This window comes from Prionailurus viverrinus, chromosome D2 (genome assembly GCF_022837055.1).
Source record: "Prionailurus viverrinus isolate Anna chromosome D2, UM_Priviv_1.0, whole genome shotgun sequence".
NCBI lineage: Eukaryota > Metazoa > Chordata > Mammalia > Carnivora > Felidae > Prionailurus > Prionailurus viverrinus.
The window spans coordinates 85,686,903-85,707,134 of NC_062571.1; the positions used below are offsets into that span (position 1 = coordinate 85,686,903).

The 20,232-nt window shown below is 52.3% G+C and overlaps 1 protein-coding gene across 1 annotated transcript in view; it reads right to left on the reverse strand.

Annotated features, from left to right (window-relative positions):
• Window positions 1–4,801: 4,801 nt before the first annotated feature.
• Window positions 4,802–20,232, reverse strand: part of CD2H10orf143 (chromosome D2 C10orf143 homolog) — a 70,098-nt gene continuing 54,667 nt past the window's right edge. The window contains exon 5 of the mRNA XM_047825229.1: window positions 4,802–4,918. Within this exon, the coding sequence (XP_047681185.1) occupies window positions 4,817–4,918 (102 nt within the window). The 3' untranslated portion in view covers window positions 4,802–4,816. The remainder of the gene's footprint in view (window positions 4,919–20,232) is intronic.

Genomic DNA, 20,232 nt, shown 5'->3' on the forward strand with positions numbered 1-20,232 from the left:
CACACTGTTATACAACCAATCTCCAGAACGTGCTTATCTTGCAAAACTGAAATTCTATACCACTAAGCAACTCCCGTTTCTCTGCGCCTATCACCACCTCCAGCCCCTTGAACCTATCCGTTTACTTTCATCTCTGTGAGTCTGACTATTCTAGGTACCTCACGTAAGTGGAATCATCCAGTATTTGTCTTTTTGTGACAGGCTGGCTTATTTTACCAGGCATGATATTTTCAAGCTTCATATATATTATAGCTAGTTTCAGAATTTCCTTCCTGTTTTAGGGCTAATATTCTATTGAATATATTTACCACATTTTGTTTAACCATTCATCATTCACTGATGGCCACCTGGGTTTCTGCCATCTCTGGCTACTGTGAATAATGCTGTTATGAACAAATGTCTGCTCACGTCTTTGCTTTCTTTTTTGCTTGCTTTTTCTTTTGGTATGTACTCAGAAGAGGAAGTTTATTTTTTTATTTTTTAATTTTTGAGGAATCCCCATACTGTTTTACATACGAGCTGTACCATTTTAGGTTCCTTCTAACAGTGTGCAAGGGTTCCAATTTCTCCACACCTTTGCCAACACATGTTATTTTCTGGCCTTTTTTTATAGCCTCCTAATGAGTAATGGTGTGGGTCTCGTTTCTCAAAATCCATTTTGACAACCTGTGCCTTGTAAGTGGAATACTCAGTTCAATACCATTTAATGTAATTTGTGAGATGGCTGGATTCAGATATGCTAATTTATTATTTGTTTTCTGTTTGTTCCCTCTGTTTCATGTTCCTCTGTTCCTCATTTTCTGCCTTCTTCTGGATTATTTGAATATGGTTTAAAATTCCATTTTTATTAATCTATTGTATTTTAGCTGTATCTCTTTACATTACACTATTAGTAGTTGCTTAGGGGTTAAAGTAATTATACAACTATTAGTTATTAATTATTATTATTAATGATAATAAAAATATTAATAAAATAGTAGTAATTGTTAGTTATCAACTGTTAAGCAAATAATTATTATCAAATTAATTAATAAATAACTAAAATAATATACAACTTTAGCTTTTCAGTTTAGTTAGAGTTAATATTATTCCATCATATATAAAACATAGAAACCTTATAACTGTGTAGGTCCATATGCCTCTGAGTCCTTTAGGCTATAGTTGTCATGGGTATTATATCCACATACATAATAAATTCCAAAAGACAATGTTGTAATTTTTTGCTTTAAACAGTCTTTCATATTTTAAAGAAATTAAGATTTTAAAAGTCTTTTATATTTGCCCACACGTTTCATTAATTCCCTAAACTCTGAATTTCCAACTGGTATCACTTCCCTTCAAATAACTTCCTTTAGCATTTCTCATGAATAGCAACAAATTTTCTACATGTTCTTTAATCTGAAAATATTTTCACTGTTGAAGGATACTGTCCCTGATGGTAGACTCCTAGGACAGGCTTTTCTTCAAGCACTCTGAAGACATTGTTCCACTGCCTTCTGGGCTCCATAGTTTTGGATGAGAAATCTGCAGTATTTCCAAATCATCTTCTTCCAGTATAGTGGGTATAGTTTTTCTCTGGCTACTTCAGAGATTTTCTCTTTCTTTTGACTTTCAGCAGTTTGATCGTGATGCTCAGATGTGGTTTTATTTATATTTATACTGTTTAGGGTTCACTGAGCGTTTGCAACTCAAATTTATGTGTTCACCAAGTTTAGGAAACTTCTTGGCCTCTATACCTTTAGACACTTTTTCTGCTACGTTCTCTGTTGCTTCTCTTGGGACTCAAGTTGCATATATGTTAGACTTTCTGGTATTGTTCCTGAATCTCTGTTCGTTATTTTCAATGTTTTTTTCTTTTCTCTTCTTCAGATTGGATCACTGATATTCACTTATATTCAAGTCTGCTGACTTTTATCTGTGATCTCCATTCTTACAATAACCCAATCCACTGAATTATTTTGTTTTAGATATTGCACTTTTTTTCAGTTCTAGAGTTTCAATTTCTTTTTTTCATGATGTTTCTTTCTTGGCTGTGACGTCTTCGTGCTTCTTTCACTGCTGGCATATTTTACTTCATCGAATACGGTTATAGTAGCTCCTTTAAAGTCCTTGTCTTCTAATTCCAACATCTTGAGATCATCTAGGATTGTTCTCAGTTAACTTTCTTCCTGAGGCTGGATCATATTTTCAAGCAAGTTTAGATTGTATCCTGGAATGTCATGTATTGGGAATGTTATGCTGCAGAGATTCTGGGCTGTTTCAATCCTCCAGATAATGTTGACTTTTTGTTTTAGTAGGCAGTTAATATGACTGACCTTAAACTGTCTCTTTTGTGTCAGGTCAAATCACAGTTCAGATCTTATTATCTTTTAACTGCTGTGAGTCCTGCCTAAAAGCATGTGTAGTTCAGGGCTTTGCCAGAGACTTGGGTAGAGTTGGTTTTTGTTTGGTTGTTTGTTTTCATACAGAGTTTGTAGTTTTTACGTATAAGAGGGCTAGGTCCATAGAAATTTACTTGGCCACACCCTTATGTTTGTTTCTAACACACTAGTGCTTTTCCCACCTGTCACAAAGCCAGGAGGCCTCTGAGCAGGTGACTTGGTGACAGATAAAAACACCTTCAGAAGAGACTGAGGAATAAAAGGCCAACTGTCCAAGGCTGAAGGCAGAGGCAGCTGTGGGCAAGCCTGCCTTCATTAGTCTGCTCGGGCTGCCATAACAAAATACCATAGACTCTGTGGTCTAAGCAACAGAAATCTGTATCTCACAGCTTTGGAAGTCCAAACTCCAGTCGTCAACACATTTGGTTTCTTCTGAGGCCTCTCTCTCCTTGGTATGCAGGTGGCCACTGTTGCCCTGTGTCTGTGCCCTGATCTCCTATTCTAATAAGGACAACAGTCATATTGGATTCGGGCCCACCCCATCACCTCATTTAACCTGAATTATCTTTAAAGACTCTGTCTGCAAATACAGTCACATTCAGAGGTACGAGCGGTTAGGACTCCAACATATGAATTTGGGAGGAAAACCATTCACCTGTAACACGGCCCTGTACAGGCTGAGGGCTGCCCTCTCTTCAAGGCTAGCATTCATCATTGGATCCACCCTGTGGCACCCATGTAATTACCATATTTTGATGACAGACCTGAGGCTCACACAGTCACAGGGCCAGTGAGCAGCGTGTCTGATGCCCCCTCCTATGTCAGGCCCATCTGACCAGGAGCCCGCTTGGGTCTTGGGCTCTGGTCTTCCAAGCCCAACAGGTCATGGGCACCACCCACAGACCCTAGGACCTCCCATCACAGGACCAGAAGCACCAGTGAGGGCAATGATCACGTTGCACGGAAGGCACTAGATGGTTTTGCTGGGCCCGGTCAGTTGCTCAGCACTGGCTCCTGGCAGCCGCAGGAGCCTGGCCCTGAGGTAGACGGTTTTCTCTCCAGGCCCCCCAAGACCCCACCCAGAACCCCACCTGAGGGGCACCCCTTTCTCATCATCAGCTTCCTCATGGCTGCGTGTTGCTGTGGATACCCCACATTTCAATGGCCTCTGGTTTGCCGAAGGGCGAAGCAGACACTGCCCCCTACGTGGGGTAAATCACGACAGAACGTGTTCGGAGTCCCCCACGTACGGCACGGCTGCAAAACAGGCGTGCGGCCCACCTGAGTATGCACTGCCATGCGGTTCCTCTCCAAGTGGAGGGCAGGGGTCCCAGGGGACGATGGCGCCTAGCAGAGTCCACAGTCCTATCCCGGAGCACCCAGCATCCCACGCTTGCCTCTCCCCACTGGGCGCCACCTTGGAAATGGAAACTTCTGCAGAGATGCGTCCCATATGAAACGGGTGGGCTCTTCCGAGGTGCAGCCAGAGGAAGGAAGCAGCACCCCGAGTGAACAGAATTGAAATGGTCTGGAAAATATGGCTTCGGTGTCATTTTGGAATGCAGGGGATACTGGAGAGTGTGCGTGGAACTGCCCTGGGGCCATCGGAGCGGCTGGGTGGAAACAGGAGGGGGTGTGCTGGGCAGGGCGATGCCCCCTGCACCATGGGAGGGGGTGACAGACAGAGAGGCTGCTGGCCATTACGTCGCTGGCTCAGTGGCAGTTCACGTGTCAAAGACTTTTACCCAAGCATTGCTACTTTTCCTCCGCTTCATTCATGCCATTATACTCATGCAGTATATTCACGTAATCTGCCTCAATTACACTGTCTGGGGAACCACTTGGCAGCCATTAATCCCCTGGCAAAGTATTTGACAAGCAAACAAATTCAGAGAAGGATGGCTGACGATCCTGAATTTCAGTAGCTCCCCTCTGCAAAAGGTGTCAGAGCACTTGACCTCCCGGGGAAAAGCAGGTGGCTTGGGTCTCTGTCCTGTGTTCTGAGAACTTGCCCTTCCCACTGTCCAGCCGCTGGCGGTTCGTCCCCCAACCCCCCGCCCCTGCCTCGGGGAGACGCCACAGCACGGTGGACGTGCCCCGCAGAGGAGGGGCGGCACATCTAGCCATCAGGTAAGTGTGTGCCCCACGCTGCCCAGTGTAGGGTCACAACAGGAAGATGTGCAATTACAGGGACAAAAATACCCCGAGGAAATCAACACGGGACTTATTAATATCAGATCCATAGGTGACAACTGTCAGACAATCGGTCAACAAGGCCCCGTGTCTCTGTGATCCTGGCTAACCCATTACGATCTTTATGAAGTGTCCTTGTGGGGGGTCCGGATCTTCAGATATGAGGGGAAGCCCCTGCCCTTTTATTAGCAGCTAAGCTCTTTATACTTTGACCATATTGCAGCAGGTTAGATGTCTAAGCTTTATTGTCTTATGTTATTGAAAATCCAGATTCGGGCAGGCTTCTCCCTCAGGTCATGCTTTGTCTGCGAATACATCCTCATTTCTCCATGTACAGAGACCGTCTGGAGAGAGGCAGAAAAAGATTATGACTGTAATATACTTAAATCCAATTTATTTGCCTGGCCAGAAACTTCCACCCTCCACAATAGCTTCCTACCCGAGATGCTGTCCTTAATTCTTTGGTGACAGGGAGGAACCACGGCACTGGCTTCCAGCAGGTATGGGCACGGAGGGCAGGCGTGGGTCCCCGGGCGTCCAGGCCAGTGGGAGGTGGCAGTGCCCCCGTCCAGCACGGACTCAAGTTTCTGGCTCAGAACCTCTCATTTGTCTATTGGGAATAAATCCTCAGCTGCATGCTGCCACCGGAAGAGAAAGACATCCGGTGGAGAACAACAGTCTAGGAAAGGTCCCTGGCCCCTCGACTTTTGCCACAGGTCCCACTTCTGTTCCAAGATCCATCTGTTGGCTGCCAGCTCCTGCCCAGGCTTCGGCCCCTTCAGGCTGGTCCTTACAGCCACAGTTAGGGCCTTTATTAGCCTGTGTTAACATTTCCTCCAGACTCTGCCTCTGGACGGAGCCTTGCAGCCTTTGAGGAAAATAATTTGGGGGAGGGGAGGGTTGTTTTCTTAATTAGTATTTGCTCGATTTTATTTTTTTCTTTTTCTTTTTTTAATGTTTATTTATTTTTCAGAGAGAGAGAGAGAGGGAGATACAGAATCCAAAGTGGGCTCCAGGCTTCGAGCTGTCAGCACAGAGCCCGATGTGGGGCTTGAACCCATGAACTGTGAGATCATGACCTGAGCCGAAGTCGGACGCTCCACCAACTGAGCCACCCAGACACTCCAGTATTTGCTCAATTTAAATGATGGGATGCGGAGACCAGCCAGGGCAGACAGGGGATATGGGCGGGGTCCACTGCCTGGAGGGTGCCAACCATAGTCCTACTCCCTTCCCACCCCTGCCCTGGCAAAGCAGCACTGGTGCCTGCCTTGGCCTCGAACTGCCCACTTCATAAAGTTGGCATGGGCTGCCCTCCTGCTTATCACGTGCAGGCCTTGCCCATGGCCCCAGTCCATGCGCCCTGGAACACGACCAGTGGGCATCAGCTGTGTGTGCTCGTCCGGGACAGGCCTTGACAGAGGGAGGAGGCAGGGACGGCAACCCAGGATGAAGCGATGACCTGGACGGGTCTGAGCTTGGGGCAGGGACGTGGGGCCTGGAGACAGGGTCCCAGTCGGCAGGGAGGACCCAGAAGAAGCCAGAGAGGCTGTGCGGAGTGATGAACGGCTGCCAGCTAGCCTGGAATGTTCCCACGTTAGCGCTGAAAACCACACGTCCCAGGAAACCCTGCATCACAAGAAAATGGGGCTAGCTGGTCCCCCTAGCAGCCAGGAATGGTGATGTGCTGCTCTGTCCCCTCTGGGTGACCCCGCAGGTCAGCTTACAATTTGGGCCTGTGGTTCATTCGTAATCCACAGATGATAAGGATGCCTTTTTACCTCCAGAAACCTGTGGCTTCTCATATACTCCTTTGTTTGGGTCCAGGCACTTTGGATGACCGTGAATTTGCTGTTCCCAGAGCTAATGGCACGATCCATTTAAAGACGTGGCAAACTCCAGAGCATGGATGGCAGAGGGTTTGGGATAAGAAACCGGCCTGGCCGGGAAGCTGGCTCCAAAGTCAGCAGCGGTCCTGCGTCCAGCCTCCTGACAGTGGGGGTGCTCCATGAAGGGGCCCCTGTCCTCTGCCGCTCTCCCCTTCCCTGGGATGACTGTGAGAGTGGATGCATCCGTGGGGACGCTAGGAATGCTGGGGAATCTGGCTGTCAGCAGCACCAGCAGGCTTGGGTCCACAGGCCCCAGGCCCCACCCCCTACTGGGCTCAAGATGCCCCCGGGCCAGCCAGTGGGTTGCCAAGCCGACCACAAAGAGTTCCTGGAACCGCATCATAACATCTGCTGGTCTCTGCTGTGCAAGGCACCTGTGAACATTTGACCCTCTCCAAGGCGAAGGCCACATCAAGGCTCCTCTGGCAAAGCACCTGAGGAAGTGGGTCATTCGGTTCACGGACGCCGAGGACTGGTGTCAAATTCTTCCCCCTTCCCAGAAATGAGACAGCAGGGAAAGTCTTGGGGAATCTCTCCCGCCGCGCCGCGCCCTGCCTGCCTACTGCTGTGAGCACCTTCCTCAAAAGAACAGAATGAAGAGGCCGCCGTGGTGGGGCAGGAGGCCCAGCGACAGGGGGCACCAGGGGCTGTGGGGGCTCTGGGAAACCGCACGGGCCTCCTTGCTCAGGGGACCACTCCTGGGCCCTAGCGAGGCCCCCACGGCCACCCCCAGACCTGCTGAGGCGGGTGGGAGGTGCTGTGCGGCCCCAAACGGGATCACCTCCTTCCGGTCACTGCAGGGCAGTCTGTGACGTTTGCTTCACTTGGAAGGAGACAGAGCTCCAGAACGGACGTCATGCCAGGGCGAAGCTGTGTTAGAGACAGAACGTGATGCAGCAAACAGCTAAGTACTGGTGCTTTCGCTCCTGAGACACACGGCTCCACAGACTTAAGTCTCTAAGGGGATCAGTTTCCACATATGAAGTTTGAGCCGGGAAGGGAGAGAAGACAGTGGTCTTTTTAGTAGGTCCAGGGAGCAAGGCTCAAAACGCACTTTTGGGCATAAATCTAAGCGCAGAATCAATTCTCAGGAAAGCAACTAATTAACCAAAGAGCAGAAACATTTTACACGTTAATAGGTTTTGCCAAACTGTCTTCCAAAATGACTGTGACACTTTTTAGAGCTACCAAGAGTGAGTGCATACTTTTTCCACATCTTCACCAGCACCGAGTATTATGCCTTTAAAAAATTCTTGCCAAACTGACCGTAAACTATCTAGATTAGATTTGCATATTCTCACTTACGAATTTTAGCATTTTTGCCGTAGCAAAAATCCCAGAGCAACCCAAGTGTCTACCAATAGCATGCTGGCTGTGTGATCTTAACATGACTTTAACAGGATGATCCGGGTCTGTGCCTGTGAGTTACGTTCACAGGAAAGGCCTCCAGGACATGGTAAGTGACATCAAAGTTGCAAGACCTTTGTGTAGAAGTTTAACAGGCTTCCCCCACACACTCATATGCATACCTGTGCACGTGCACACTCACACACACACACCGACACCCAGGCAGAGTGTTGTGGGCAGGGGGGTGGCGAGATTGGGGAGACAGGAGACGGAGGCACTTCCTGGGTTTGGGGGCTGGGCCTGGGTTGGGGTAAATCAGACACGGCGAGGCCTCCAGGTAGATGGAAAGATCATTCTGCAAGTGTTAGCCACTCTGGACAGTCTGGATGGAACTAAACTAACTGACCAAGGAAATATATTAGAAAACGAAAAATCTGCTAATCGGATTGAATTTACACTCTTAGCAGAGTTTATAAATGGGTATGAGCTTTCTTTAGCTCATCTGTCCAGGACAACACTGCAATCCACTTTACTCTCCATTTTCTAGAATAGTCTTGGGCCTGTGTGTCTCGGGGCTGATGTGTTTCAGGCTGAAACGGAGCTTCTTGGAGCTTCTCCCTGGAGCTGCCCGAGCCACCGAAACCAGCCCCTCCGTGCCCGCCCCTCCGCTCTCCCCTTGGCCGTGCTGCCCCCCTCACCTCGAATGCCTGAAATTCATTCTCTGTTCTGTATCTACTCCTGTGTCCTCAGACCCATAGCTACCCAGAGCCACATGCCGTCTTCGTCCTTCTGATCAAAGTTAGAAAGCCTACGTCTGGCTGGGGTGACAGGCACCGGAAGGAGGGAAAGGTGGTCTCGGAAGGAAGGCGGGCTTGTCACCTGAGGAAAAGTCACCCGAAGGGGTGTCAGATGACATTAGGGAGTCACTGTTCTGTAAATGATGATAAAAGTGATGCCGAGATGCCCTCACCTGCTACAGGCACGTGCAGGAGTATTTTCAGATGACGTGAAACAGTGCCTGGGTTTTGCTTGATACACCTCAGGACAAAAGTCCTCAGAGGGCGAGGAACAGCAAGACTGGCGGAGAGTTCATACTTGACAGAGGCTGGCGGCATGCGGGGACGCCTCATCTCCTGAATACTTTTGAGCACGTTTGAATTTCCCCCAGCACTAAGTTTCTGTAAGCGCCTACTGATAGTAAAAAAATAAGAACAAGGGAGTTGAGGGGCCAACATACTTAAAATCGGTTATCATTATTTACAAACATGTTGGTATTAGCAAATCCAGGAGAATTAATTTGTTCAAACATTAAAAGCTAATGGGAAGGTTTGTCAGCTGGCCAGATCAAACATAACTATGGAGATCTAAAACTCCTCCCAAAAACCAGCCATGGGAAACACCACCAGAAAAGATTTTTTTTAATGTTTATTTATTTTGGAGAGAGACAGAGACAGAGAGAGCATGAGCAGGGGAGGGGCAGAGACAGAAGGAGAGGGAGAATCCCAAGTAGGCTCCACGCTGTCAGAGCAGAGCCCGGAAGTGGGGCTCGAACTCATGAACGGTGAGATTGTGACCTGAGCCGAAATCGAGAGTTGGATGTTTAACCTACTGAGCCACCCAGGTGCCCCTGGAAAACAGGTTTTTTTAAATACGCCATTTATAATAACTGCCCACTATCAAGACAGTGCTGGGTCTCGTGTGCGGGTAGGAGAAAGCCCCCCACCCCTGCGTTGCCCTTTGCTTTCTGGGTCCCTAAGCAGCTGAGACATGGCATTCTCCCCACAGTGCTTCTGATCTCCCAGAAGACAACGCGTCTCCTTGCCTCAGGGGGTGCTTGAGTCCTGCCTCTGCATAACCAGGGCTTCCTACCCACTGGTTAAATAAAAATGATGGACCGCCGCCCCGGGGCAGTGCAGAGCTCGGCCCCCTACAGGTGGGCCCTGCTTGCAGCTTGTAGATGGCAGGGAACTTTCTAGTTCACACGTGATGGACTTGAAACGCCGAGGTTTGGGGCTCAGCCTGGGTACCTGGGCAGTGCCCGGTGGGCCCTCACAGTCCATAGCATCCAAGAGCACATCAGCCACGTGAGGGGTAGAGCCCCTGGGGCCTCCCCTGACCAGCACCTCTCAGCCTGCAGACTCCAGGCGCCTGGATCTTACCTGCGACGCTCCACCCTCAAGAGCCTGAGCCTAGTGGGAGATGGCCACACCCGCTGAGATGGGCACTTCCCCACAGCCGTGCCCAGGGACTATGGGCCCCTGCAGGTGAATGAGACCCAGGGAGTTTGGTTTTCCTGGAGGGCGGGGACCAGATTCCGGGGGGCTGTGCAGGTGTTTCCCGGCCGGGCAGGCTCTGGGGGAGGCATCGGGCCATGAGGGACGCACTCCCAGCTTCTTCCCCACTGCTGGGGAGGCTACGCTGTGGTCTGCTCTTGCCATGCCCATCAGATGACTTCCACCCAAAATCGCCACACCTGTTACTGGCCGCCACAACTTTCAAGAACAGAAACGGAAGTCTACGCGTGTCAGTTGTGCTCAGTCTGACACCAGCAGGTGAAGTGTGCGCCCCAAGACCGGGCCCGCACAGCCCCCGAGCCCGGGATTTGGCATTTCTGCAGCCGCCGCTGGGCCGGGCACCCTCGTCTAGAGACCACAGCGCTGTGCTCGGACCTTCGTTCCAGACACACTGTTATCCTGCAGCATTTCTGTGTGAAGCAGAGGCCGCAAAGCCTCACAGACAGGAAATCGTCTTGAGGCGGCCGCGGCGTGGCCAGTCACACCCCACGCTGACGGAGATGAAGCGGTGACTCGGAGGGTCACGTCCTGTCACACCCGCGTGGTGCGTCCGTCAGCCCAGAGGCGGGGATGCAAATTCGAGGCAGCCACCGTCCCCTCCCCTCGGACGCGCTCCCCGGGCCCCCGGGGCAGACTGATCACTCAGCCTGACACGAGTAAGTCGTAGGTTAGATTCCACACACACTCCCAGGAAACCCGACTGCGCCTACTTCGGTTTCCGGGCGGCATCCGTCACCTGTGACGGGACACGGGATGTGCGCAAGCTGTTTGCGCACGAGCCGGTGAGATCCCGGCGGACGCGGGCGGGAGGAGGCTGCCCTGGGGACCGGGCAGGGGGGCGGCCCAGGGAGGGCGCACGGAGGTCCCGTCCGGGCTGGCCGGCCTGTCCCCTCCACCTGGTGCCCCCCCCCCCCCCCCCCCCCCCCCCCCCCCCGGCCAGGACCCGCTCCGGGAGCGCCCGCCTGCGGTCCACGCGCCGGAAGGCGGGCGTTTGGTGGCTCTCATCGCAATTCGTTTTAATTATGTGCATCATAAAAAGACCACCTGTGGATGAGGCAACGCTGCCGTAAGAGGCTCAAGGTTGCAGCAGGGAATGCTTCATCACCGAAGTGTGTTTTCCCCGAGGAGTTCTGCGACCATTTGATTTAATTTTTAATTTTTACATTTTAATCAAAAATAGATCAAATGGCGGTGGTCTCTCCGGGGAAACATACTTCAGATAGGAAGCCGGCCACGCTCCTCTTAAATATGTAAAGCTGCCATCTCTGCGTGAGTCACGGGTGGCCCCCGCTGCCAGCCGCCCCTGCTGGGGGCGCGGCGCGTTTCTGGAGGCGCGAGGCCGGCAGGCGGCTCCACGGGCTCCAGCCCCTCGTGAGCTCTGAACGACGGACCCCGCGTGCATTTCACACAGGTGCCTCCGCACCGCACGGGGCCCAGGTCTCCCCGCACGGCAGGCCCATCCCCCGGGGGGTCCCCTTACCTCTGCAGCGTGGGGAGGGGGGCAGTGTGGGGTGCGGCTCGGGTGTGTGCGTCTGTACGTCCGTGCACAGTTGCTTCTAACTCTCTGCTCCGTAACAGCCAGCAGGGTAACCGCTGGGTCACAAGGAAAGGCACATGCATCCTCATCCAGGCGCCTGCACAGAAGACGGCCCCCCGGCTCGTCACCGCGGGACTCGGAGTCCGCCCCGGCTCCTGCTGAGGTCCAGGTGGGCTCTGAAAGGTGGGCTCCTTTGTGACCCCAGGTGGCGTGCCTTGTGCCTTCTGCAGCAGCTTCTCCGGCTTGGTGTTCCCATCTGTGAAGTGGGGACGAGGCTGGGCTGTGCCCCGGGTGCAGTCGTGGGGACCGGGAGTCCGTCGAAGAAACATGTCGGAAAAATCCTGGCTGCACAGAAGTGCCCGCTGTTATTTTGTCCACGTCATACTGTTGCACGGGGACGAGAGGCAATCTGCTGTCTCATCGTCCAGAGAGGTCTGAGGGTCTGAAGCATGAGGCTCTGGGCGCGTGGTGGGGAAGTAGCCAGGGATGGAGACCCGGGGCCTCCAGGAGCCCTGCCCCTGCAGAGACAGCACCCGCAGCTCTGCCAGCTGCCCTCTATCCCCAGGACTCTGATCTCCCCTCAACGAGCAACCCAGGCATCCAGGTGCCCCCATTACAAAGCCAGAAGATCCCACAAAGTTGGGGGAGGGGCTAGGGGAGGAGAGGGAGAGCCATCCACTTTCTCTGACTCCTGTCCCTACCTCGGCTGAGATGGCTGACACCTCGGCCACATCCATGTGGCTCCTAGAGGCACGCCTTCACACGTTTTAGTACGACCGTTGCCTCGGCCTCTGGTGCCCCGAGTGGGGGATGTTCCCCACCTCCCATCAACGACGTTTCCATAAAGACCCACTGGAAGGATTCTTTCTGATCTGGCTCCAGGGAAGTAATGCAATTTCTCTCCAAGAAAAAGTGTGCTGCTTCCTTTCTCCAGGCCACGGGGACGTACATCAGTCTGTCCTCGTTGTTGCCTTAGAAGCTCAGAGAAGTGTGTGCTCAAATCTGGCGGCCGGCTTTTTGGTCTCGCCGCCCCTCCTCCAGCACAACATAATTCGTTTCTCCTCCACCCCTGGCTCATCACTGACATGCTCTGCAGGGAACTGCCCAGCTCCCTCTCCGTGCTGTGGGACAGTGGGGCTAGGGAAGGGCTGCAACGGCCACGTCCCCTCCCTGGAGCCACCCACTGAGGCCGAGGGTGGCGGATGAGCCCGTGGGCGCCTTACCCACCAGCCAGGGGCCAGTGGGGCAGGTGGGCAGAGACCCAGCTGGCGGGGGCTCCTTTTCCTCCCCACTCTGTCTTGTCTTCGCTGCTTTCTTCCTTCCCATGTGCAGAGCACACCCTCCGGGGCAGGGCTGTGACTCCCTGAGCATGGTGTGCGACACGGTGGGCAGGTCCTGATCTCCCACGTGGGGGCCAGGGCACCCTGCCCAGGGATCTGCTATTCCCCAGCTCCTGGGAGGTGCTCAGGCACCCTGTGGTCGCGGCTGGCGGCTCCCTGCAGAGGCAGCCAGGCTCACGCTGTCACCAAGGACGGTTTCTGACTCTGCAGTCATCCTTCGTGGCTTGGTGCTTGTGCTGCCAGAGTGACAAGTCTTTCTCAGGTAACACGAGGTAAGTGCCTCTTTCAGTTCTGGGAGGGAGCGCCTCCCCCTGGCTGGGCTGAGTCTGGGGTTTAGACCTTGAGGACTTCTCTAAAGTAACACAGAGAATCTGAAAGTCGTAAGAAACGTTTAAAATGTTAAAAAAAAATTCAAGATACTCAGTTGTGTGCTGCTCAGGACCAAAGCTGAGAAACAGAGAAACACATTAGAAATGGACTATCATCAGTGATAAAATCGGGGGCGGGGGGGGAGGGGGTTCAAATGTCATGGGAGGTGTTCTGTGGTCTCTCAGCATGCACGTGTGTCTTTCACAGAGGAGAGGGGTCATCAGGACACGGGAGACACGGCTCAGGGCAGGTTCAGAAACAGGGAGCAGGTGGTGGACTCTGACCTGGGAGAGACACAAGCTGGGGGCACAGGTCCAAGGAGCCAGAAGGGTCCCTCAGACCCTCACACGCCTCGCAGAGCTGTCTTGGCCGAGCACACTGCAGGCCTCACGGTGTGGGGGCCTCACGGTGGCCGGAGCTCCTGAAGCTCTCAAGGGTCATTAAAGTCAGTTCAAAGTGACCCTGTGGGTGCCAGGGTGCCCTGCCCAGCTCTGGGCACCACTGAGCAAAGCCCATCCCTGCCTCCTGCTCAAGCCCAGCAAAGACCTCGCTTGGCTACACCATTCAGTTTTATGAGCCACACTTTCTCATCTCCAAAATGGATGGCGGCACCTTTCTCAGGGCCATGGTTGGTGGGGGGGGGGGGGGACGATCAACAGAGCTACGGGTGTGTGGGATGGAGTCCTGGCCCGCCAAGGCCGGCCTCCCCCAGGGTGTCCGGGAGAAAGACATGCGTAGACAAGGGCCTGATCCCACGGGAGCTCGAGCGTGCTCTAACACCTGCAGGTGAGGGAGAGGGGGTCTGTGGACCCCACACAGGTCAGTCGTTGGCTCGGAGCTGCCCATGGGAGGCAGGAGCACCAGCCAAAGCCCCCAACATTCGGTGCCTCCACAGGATAGTCAGTGGAAGGAGACAACGCCTTGGAGGAAGCGACCAGGACAAGTCGGATGGAGCCGGGGCTCCAGGCCTGGCCTGGCTGCAAGAAGGTCCCGAGCGAGTGGCCTCAGGTCCGCACTGTCTCATCACAGATACCTCTGCCTATTCCAATATGAGGAGCATTCTTACAAGGATACAGGATTACAGTAGGAGTTTAGACCAGGTCACCTGAGGATCAGAAGGGTCACCACAGCCTCATGGACAAATTAAGCACCAGCAGAGCATTTGAAAATCCCTGCACTAACTTGGAGAAAAAAATACATGTCCTAAGAATGTTTTCCAAACACACCTGTTTGTGCCAGTCCGGTATCGGTGGAGCTCGTTTGCATCATAAACATTCACCAGCAAATCCGAACACCGTGTCTGGGGGCAAATCGGACGATCTTACAATTTAAACGAATTGTATCAATATGTCATTTTCTGTTAAGACCCAAAGGTTCCTGGACTGGTGCACACCATGACACCAGGTAAATGCTGGTCCGCTGCTGTGGGACTTCTGAAGTCTGCGGAGGCCACAACTGCCGTTCTTGGGGGTTTTCGGGGACAGTGAGTCAGATTTTCTTGGTCTAGCCTCTCTGTCCAGGGTGGTATTCTCCAGGATAAAAGCCAGGACATGCCGGGGCCTCCTGGGGGCACGTCCACCCTGTCAGGACTTTGCTGTGGAACAAATGGCTCGCTGCAGGAATCTGCGGTCTGGACGGGACAGCAGCCAGCATGGGCATCTCTGAAGCCTCAACTCTGGGCTCACAGGTCCTGAGCGCATCTATCAATTACCCGGATGCCAGCGAAACTGTGCTGTAAGTGGAACCACGTGGGGAGACACGGGGTCCTTGCGAGGAGTCTCCCCCTCCTCTGTTGTCATGGTGTTTCCCTAACCTCCCTGGCCGTGGGGGGTAGCAGAACAGCCTCCAGTGGCGGCCATAGAACAGAGGACCCTCCCAGGGGAGCGGCAGCATCTGGACCCAAAGGGAGAGACCGAGAGTGAGCACAGCCCTCTCTCCCAAGCACTCCTGCTGCAACAGGTCAGTGTTTGTTTGTTTGTTAATTTTACTGTGGTTAGATACTCACCACGAGATCTAGCCTCTCGGATCTTCAGGTGTGCAATACGGTACAACATCTACAGCGTATTCATCTTGCATAGCTGGAGCTGTACCCCATGGGCAACAACCCCTCACGTCCAACCACCATTTTATTCTTTGCTTCTATGAGTCTATTTTAGATACCTCACTTAAGCGGAACCGTGCACCATTTGTCCTTCTGTGACTGGCTTGTTCACTCAGCATAGTGTCTTCCAGGTTTATCCATGTCATTGGATAATGCAGGATTTCCTTCTTTTCTAAGGCTGAATAATATTCCACTGTATGTGTATACAGTATTTTCTTTGCCTGTTTATCTGCTGATGGACATTAGGACTGTTCACGTCTCGGCTCTTGCGAATAATATTGCTATGTATGTGGGTGTGCTAAAATCATTTCAAACTCCTGATTTCAACTCTTCTGGGTATATACCCAGAATCGGAGCTGCCAGATCACATAGTAGCTGTATTTTTAATTTTTTGAGAAACTTCCGTACTGTCTTCCACAGGAGCCGCACCAGTTTGCATTCCCGCCAACAGTACATAAGGGTTCCAATTTCTCTGCACACTCGCCATCCCTTGTTGTCTCTTGGTTTTTTAGTAACAGCCATCCCAGCAGGCATGAGGTGGTATCTCGCTGTTTTGGTTTCTATTTCCCTGATGACGAGCGATGTTGAGCATCTTTTCATGTACCTGCTGAAGCCATCATACTCCCTGACTTTGAAATATAGTACAAAGTGACAGTAACCAAAAAAGTATGCACTGCTATAAATACAGACATATGGACCAGTGGAACTTCAGAATTGAGAGCCAGAAACGAATACATATACAGTCAAGTGATGTTCAACGAGGTGTCAAGAACACACAACGGGGATAGGAGAGTCTCTTCAGCAAATGGCGCTGGGAAAACTGACAGCCACATGCCGAACAATGAAACTGCTTACACCACACACAGAAATCAACTCCAAGTGGATTGAAAAGCTACAGATAAGACCTGAAGTTCAAATTCCTAGAAGAGAACACAGAGGAAAAGCATCACGACATCAATTCTGGCCGCGATGTGATGTGGCGTGGACCAGACGCCGAAAGCAGGGGCAGTAGAAGCAAACATAAATGAGGAGCACCATGTGGAACCAAGAAGCTTCCACACGGCAAAGGATGCCGTCAGCAAGGTGGAAAGGCATCGTGCAGAATGGCAGAAAGTATTTGCAAACCGTCCGTCTCATAAGAGGTTGATTTCAAAAAATATATAAGGAACTCCTGTAACTCAACAGCACAAAAGCTAATAACTCCATTTAAAAACGGGCCAAGGACCAGAAGAGACATGTCTCCAAAGGAGAAGCACAAATGGCCACAAGTCCTTTTTCATGATCGACAACTTTCAGGGACTAGAAGACACTGATGACCCCAGAGGTGAGTTTCTTGTGTTAATTCGAATTAATTATTAAGGGGCCTGTCAAGAATGTTTTTAAAAATTAAGAGATTTAGATCGTCACTGAACTGGGTTTCTTGAAACAGGAGTAATGGGCCTCACCGTGAGAACGACCAAAAAGATCGCTTCAGTTGATGTATACGTTTACGTTGATGGCTACATCTCTTCTTGTAATTTTATTCTTTTTCTTTTTAAGTTTATTCATTTTGAGAGAATGCGCACAAGCAGAGGGGAGGGGCAGAGAGAGAGTTGAGATACAGAATCTGAAGCAGGCTCTACGCTGTCAGCACAGAGTCTGGTGTGGGGCTCGAACCCATGAACCCTGAGATCATGACCTGAGCCAAGATCAAGGGTCATATGGTCAACTGACCGAGCCACCCAGGAGCCACAATTTTATTCCTTTTCACAGAGGTCATAACTAAACCTGATTTAAGTTTTTATTTGTGTAATTATTTTCATGTAAGTAAATTTAGATGCCAGTAAACAGCTTGTCTGTTGTTGTCTGCCCTGAATTTCAGCTAAAAAGTCACTGCATTTTATAAATGTACAATTACCCCTTACTGGCCTGAGCAAGCTGTTCCGAGTGCTTGGGCTCCTGTCCCCGAACGAAAGCTGCTCCCCGCGCCCCCAAAGCTCCCCTCTCTCTCCTGTCTACCGGGATGAAGGAAGCGGGGGCGTGGAGAACCACACACATGCAGTTCGCACGCAGGAGCGTTTATCACGGACACACTGGACGCGGCACCTGAGCTGGCTCACACCTGTGGCACTGGCTCTGGGAGGAGATGTAGACCCTGGAGTGCAGGGCCCGGAAGGGATGGGCGGGCAGAACCCTTGGCTGAGTCCACGAGAGCGGGAAGCACAAACCCACCCTCTGCATCCGGCCCCAGCAGTCACCACAGAGGGACCCAGTCACCTGTCCCCGGCCCCCCACCCGCCCTGGTCATGCACACGTGGCCTCCACCAGCCCAGCCCAGCCGTCCAGCTGCTCAGAAACGGCCGGTACATCAAGCCGACCCGCTGTCCGGTCTGGGCTCCACTGGACATCAAGCTGTTTGCCCACAGGGAGACTGGGAACTAAGGAGCTGGGCTTCGGAACGGATCCCGGCGCTCACCTAGAGGGCATCACTGCTGAGGTCTCGAGCCAGACGGTTACTTACATTCGACATCAGCGGCGGGGCCCGGTGGCAGGGGGCGGGTCTAAGACGAAACATTAGGCATCCGAGGAGACTCCTTCCTAGCAGAAATGTACACGGAGCTCAGCGCTCCGAGTGGACTTTCCTTTTTGTCTTCATTTGACCGGCTGTGCCCTGTGCCGTTCCCGCGTGTCACGGAGGGAAGGGCCAACCTGACCCACGCCGCTGCTGCCTGTGACCCTCCCCTGCGGCACAATACAGCACACCCCTGTGTGACGGGCGTCACTGGGTCACTGCCACTGCCCCTGCCATCCAGCCAGCCTCCCCCAGTAACCCCTGCAGGACGTCGCAGTACGGCCAGGAGGAGTGGTGCCCGTCCAAACCCCCGTCAGGGCTGTGTGCCCCCAAATGTGGGGATCAAAGAGTCATCCCCAGCTCTCTGTACCGATAGGACTGAGGATGAGGGCTTGTCCAGTCCCAAGGTCACCCCAGGGTCCTCAGCGGCTGGAGGAGGAAGAGGAAGTAGGAAGTGAGTGACTGGGGTTTGGAGCACCACAGCTGATGACTCATGGGAGAGAAGAAATGCCTCCATTTGTCACAGAGAAGGAAAAGACTGAGTCATCATAAGTCTTGACTGGATTTGTTTTATTGTGGTAAAATACACAACACATAAATTGGACTGTTTTAAGTGTGCATTTCAGCCGCATGAAGCATGTTCACCCTGCTGGGCATGCATCACCTCCATCCATCTCCAGAACCGTTTTCTCTTCTCCAGCAGAAATTCTGTCCCCGCTAAGCAACTCCCCGCCTGTCCCTCTGCACCCTACTAAGTTTGCGCCAGACGGCCCTGTCTTCCTGCCAGGCTGCTGAAGTGATCATGTAAGGTGGCTGGCTGGCAATCCTCCCCACATATGCATACGTACTGGTAAGGAACCGATGGGCCAGACGTTTCCCAAGGTGCTAAAAGTGCGCGCAGAAATCACGAGTCCTGGTCATGAGCTGGCAGCAGGTCCTGGGATGAGGTCTGGAATCACGCTCTCCACGCGGCCTGCCACCGGGAGCGGCCTTCTCCACAGTTTCGAAGTCAAAGGCAGAGAGAGCGAGGCTTTTCAGCTCTGTCGCTGACATCCTGGGACCCGGGGCGTTGGGCTCCAAGGCCCCACGCGTGTGTATGCAATCACGGTCACGAGTGCCAGGCCCTGTGCAAAGCACCTAATAGGTCATGCCATCGCTCACTGCCCACCGCGAGTTGGGAGGTGGGCGCTGTTGTTGTCCCCATTTTCCAGATGAGGAAGCTGAGGCACAGGGTCAGAGTCGGAAGCAGCAGGGGAACCCCAGGCAGGTGCCTACCCCAGGCCCTGAGACGCACCAGACCCCACTACTTCCGGTAGTGGGCTTGCGGGCTGCCTAGTCCGGCGAAGTATACTATTCAACTTATTCCAGAACACTGGAGAGACTTTCCACGTAGCACAGAGGAGCCGTCTGCCCCAAAGTTCCCATGTCACAACCTAAATGACTCAGGTATGCCCAGATTCCCGGAACGTGGCGGGCAGCGTTTCCTGGGAGCTACGGAAATGCAGAACGCAGGGACCCTCCCCAGACCTGGTGTCTGCATCTGGACAAGACCGCCCCACCCCTGGGATCCACGTGCAGCCTGAGGAGCTGGGGTCTGGAGGGGCCCGGTTCGGACCACAGTCTGGCCGTGGGTGACTGACCGGGCCTTGCTCAGCCGCTGTCCTTATTAGTACAGTGAGGGTACTCGTTTCCTCAAAGGGTTTTGGATTATTAAAAATGACCACTCAGTACACTGTTTCTTTCCCACTGCACTTGGGGGGAAAAAAAACTGCACTATTCAGTTTTAAACAGCCAGTTTCCAGGAAATGATCTGGTAAGACAGTTATAAACAGAAAACTTAATGGGAAGAAAAAAAGATACCCAGGGTTGAGTTTAAAGTACAAGACCTGTGCTAACAAAACAAAAACCAAGAACAGGAGAAAAGGAAGCACGTACACACACAAGAGTGTTGATCGTGGCACAAGGCCGTGTCTCTGAGTGGAAGCCTCAATACTGGAAAGTGGCTGCTTATCCTGCAATTAATAGCAAATTCAGCAGAAATCCAACCGATGTCTCATGTGGCTTTTATTTGTGAAGTCTGACCAAATGATTCTGAAGTCGATTTAGACGAATAAGCACACAAGAACAGTCAGCAGCATTCCGACAAATGACAGGCGATGACGGAGAAGTAGCCCGTGCCCAGGAGAACGGGACCCAGGCCTGGGCCCTGGCTTTGTCACCTTTCTGCACG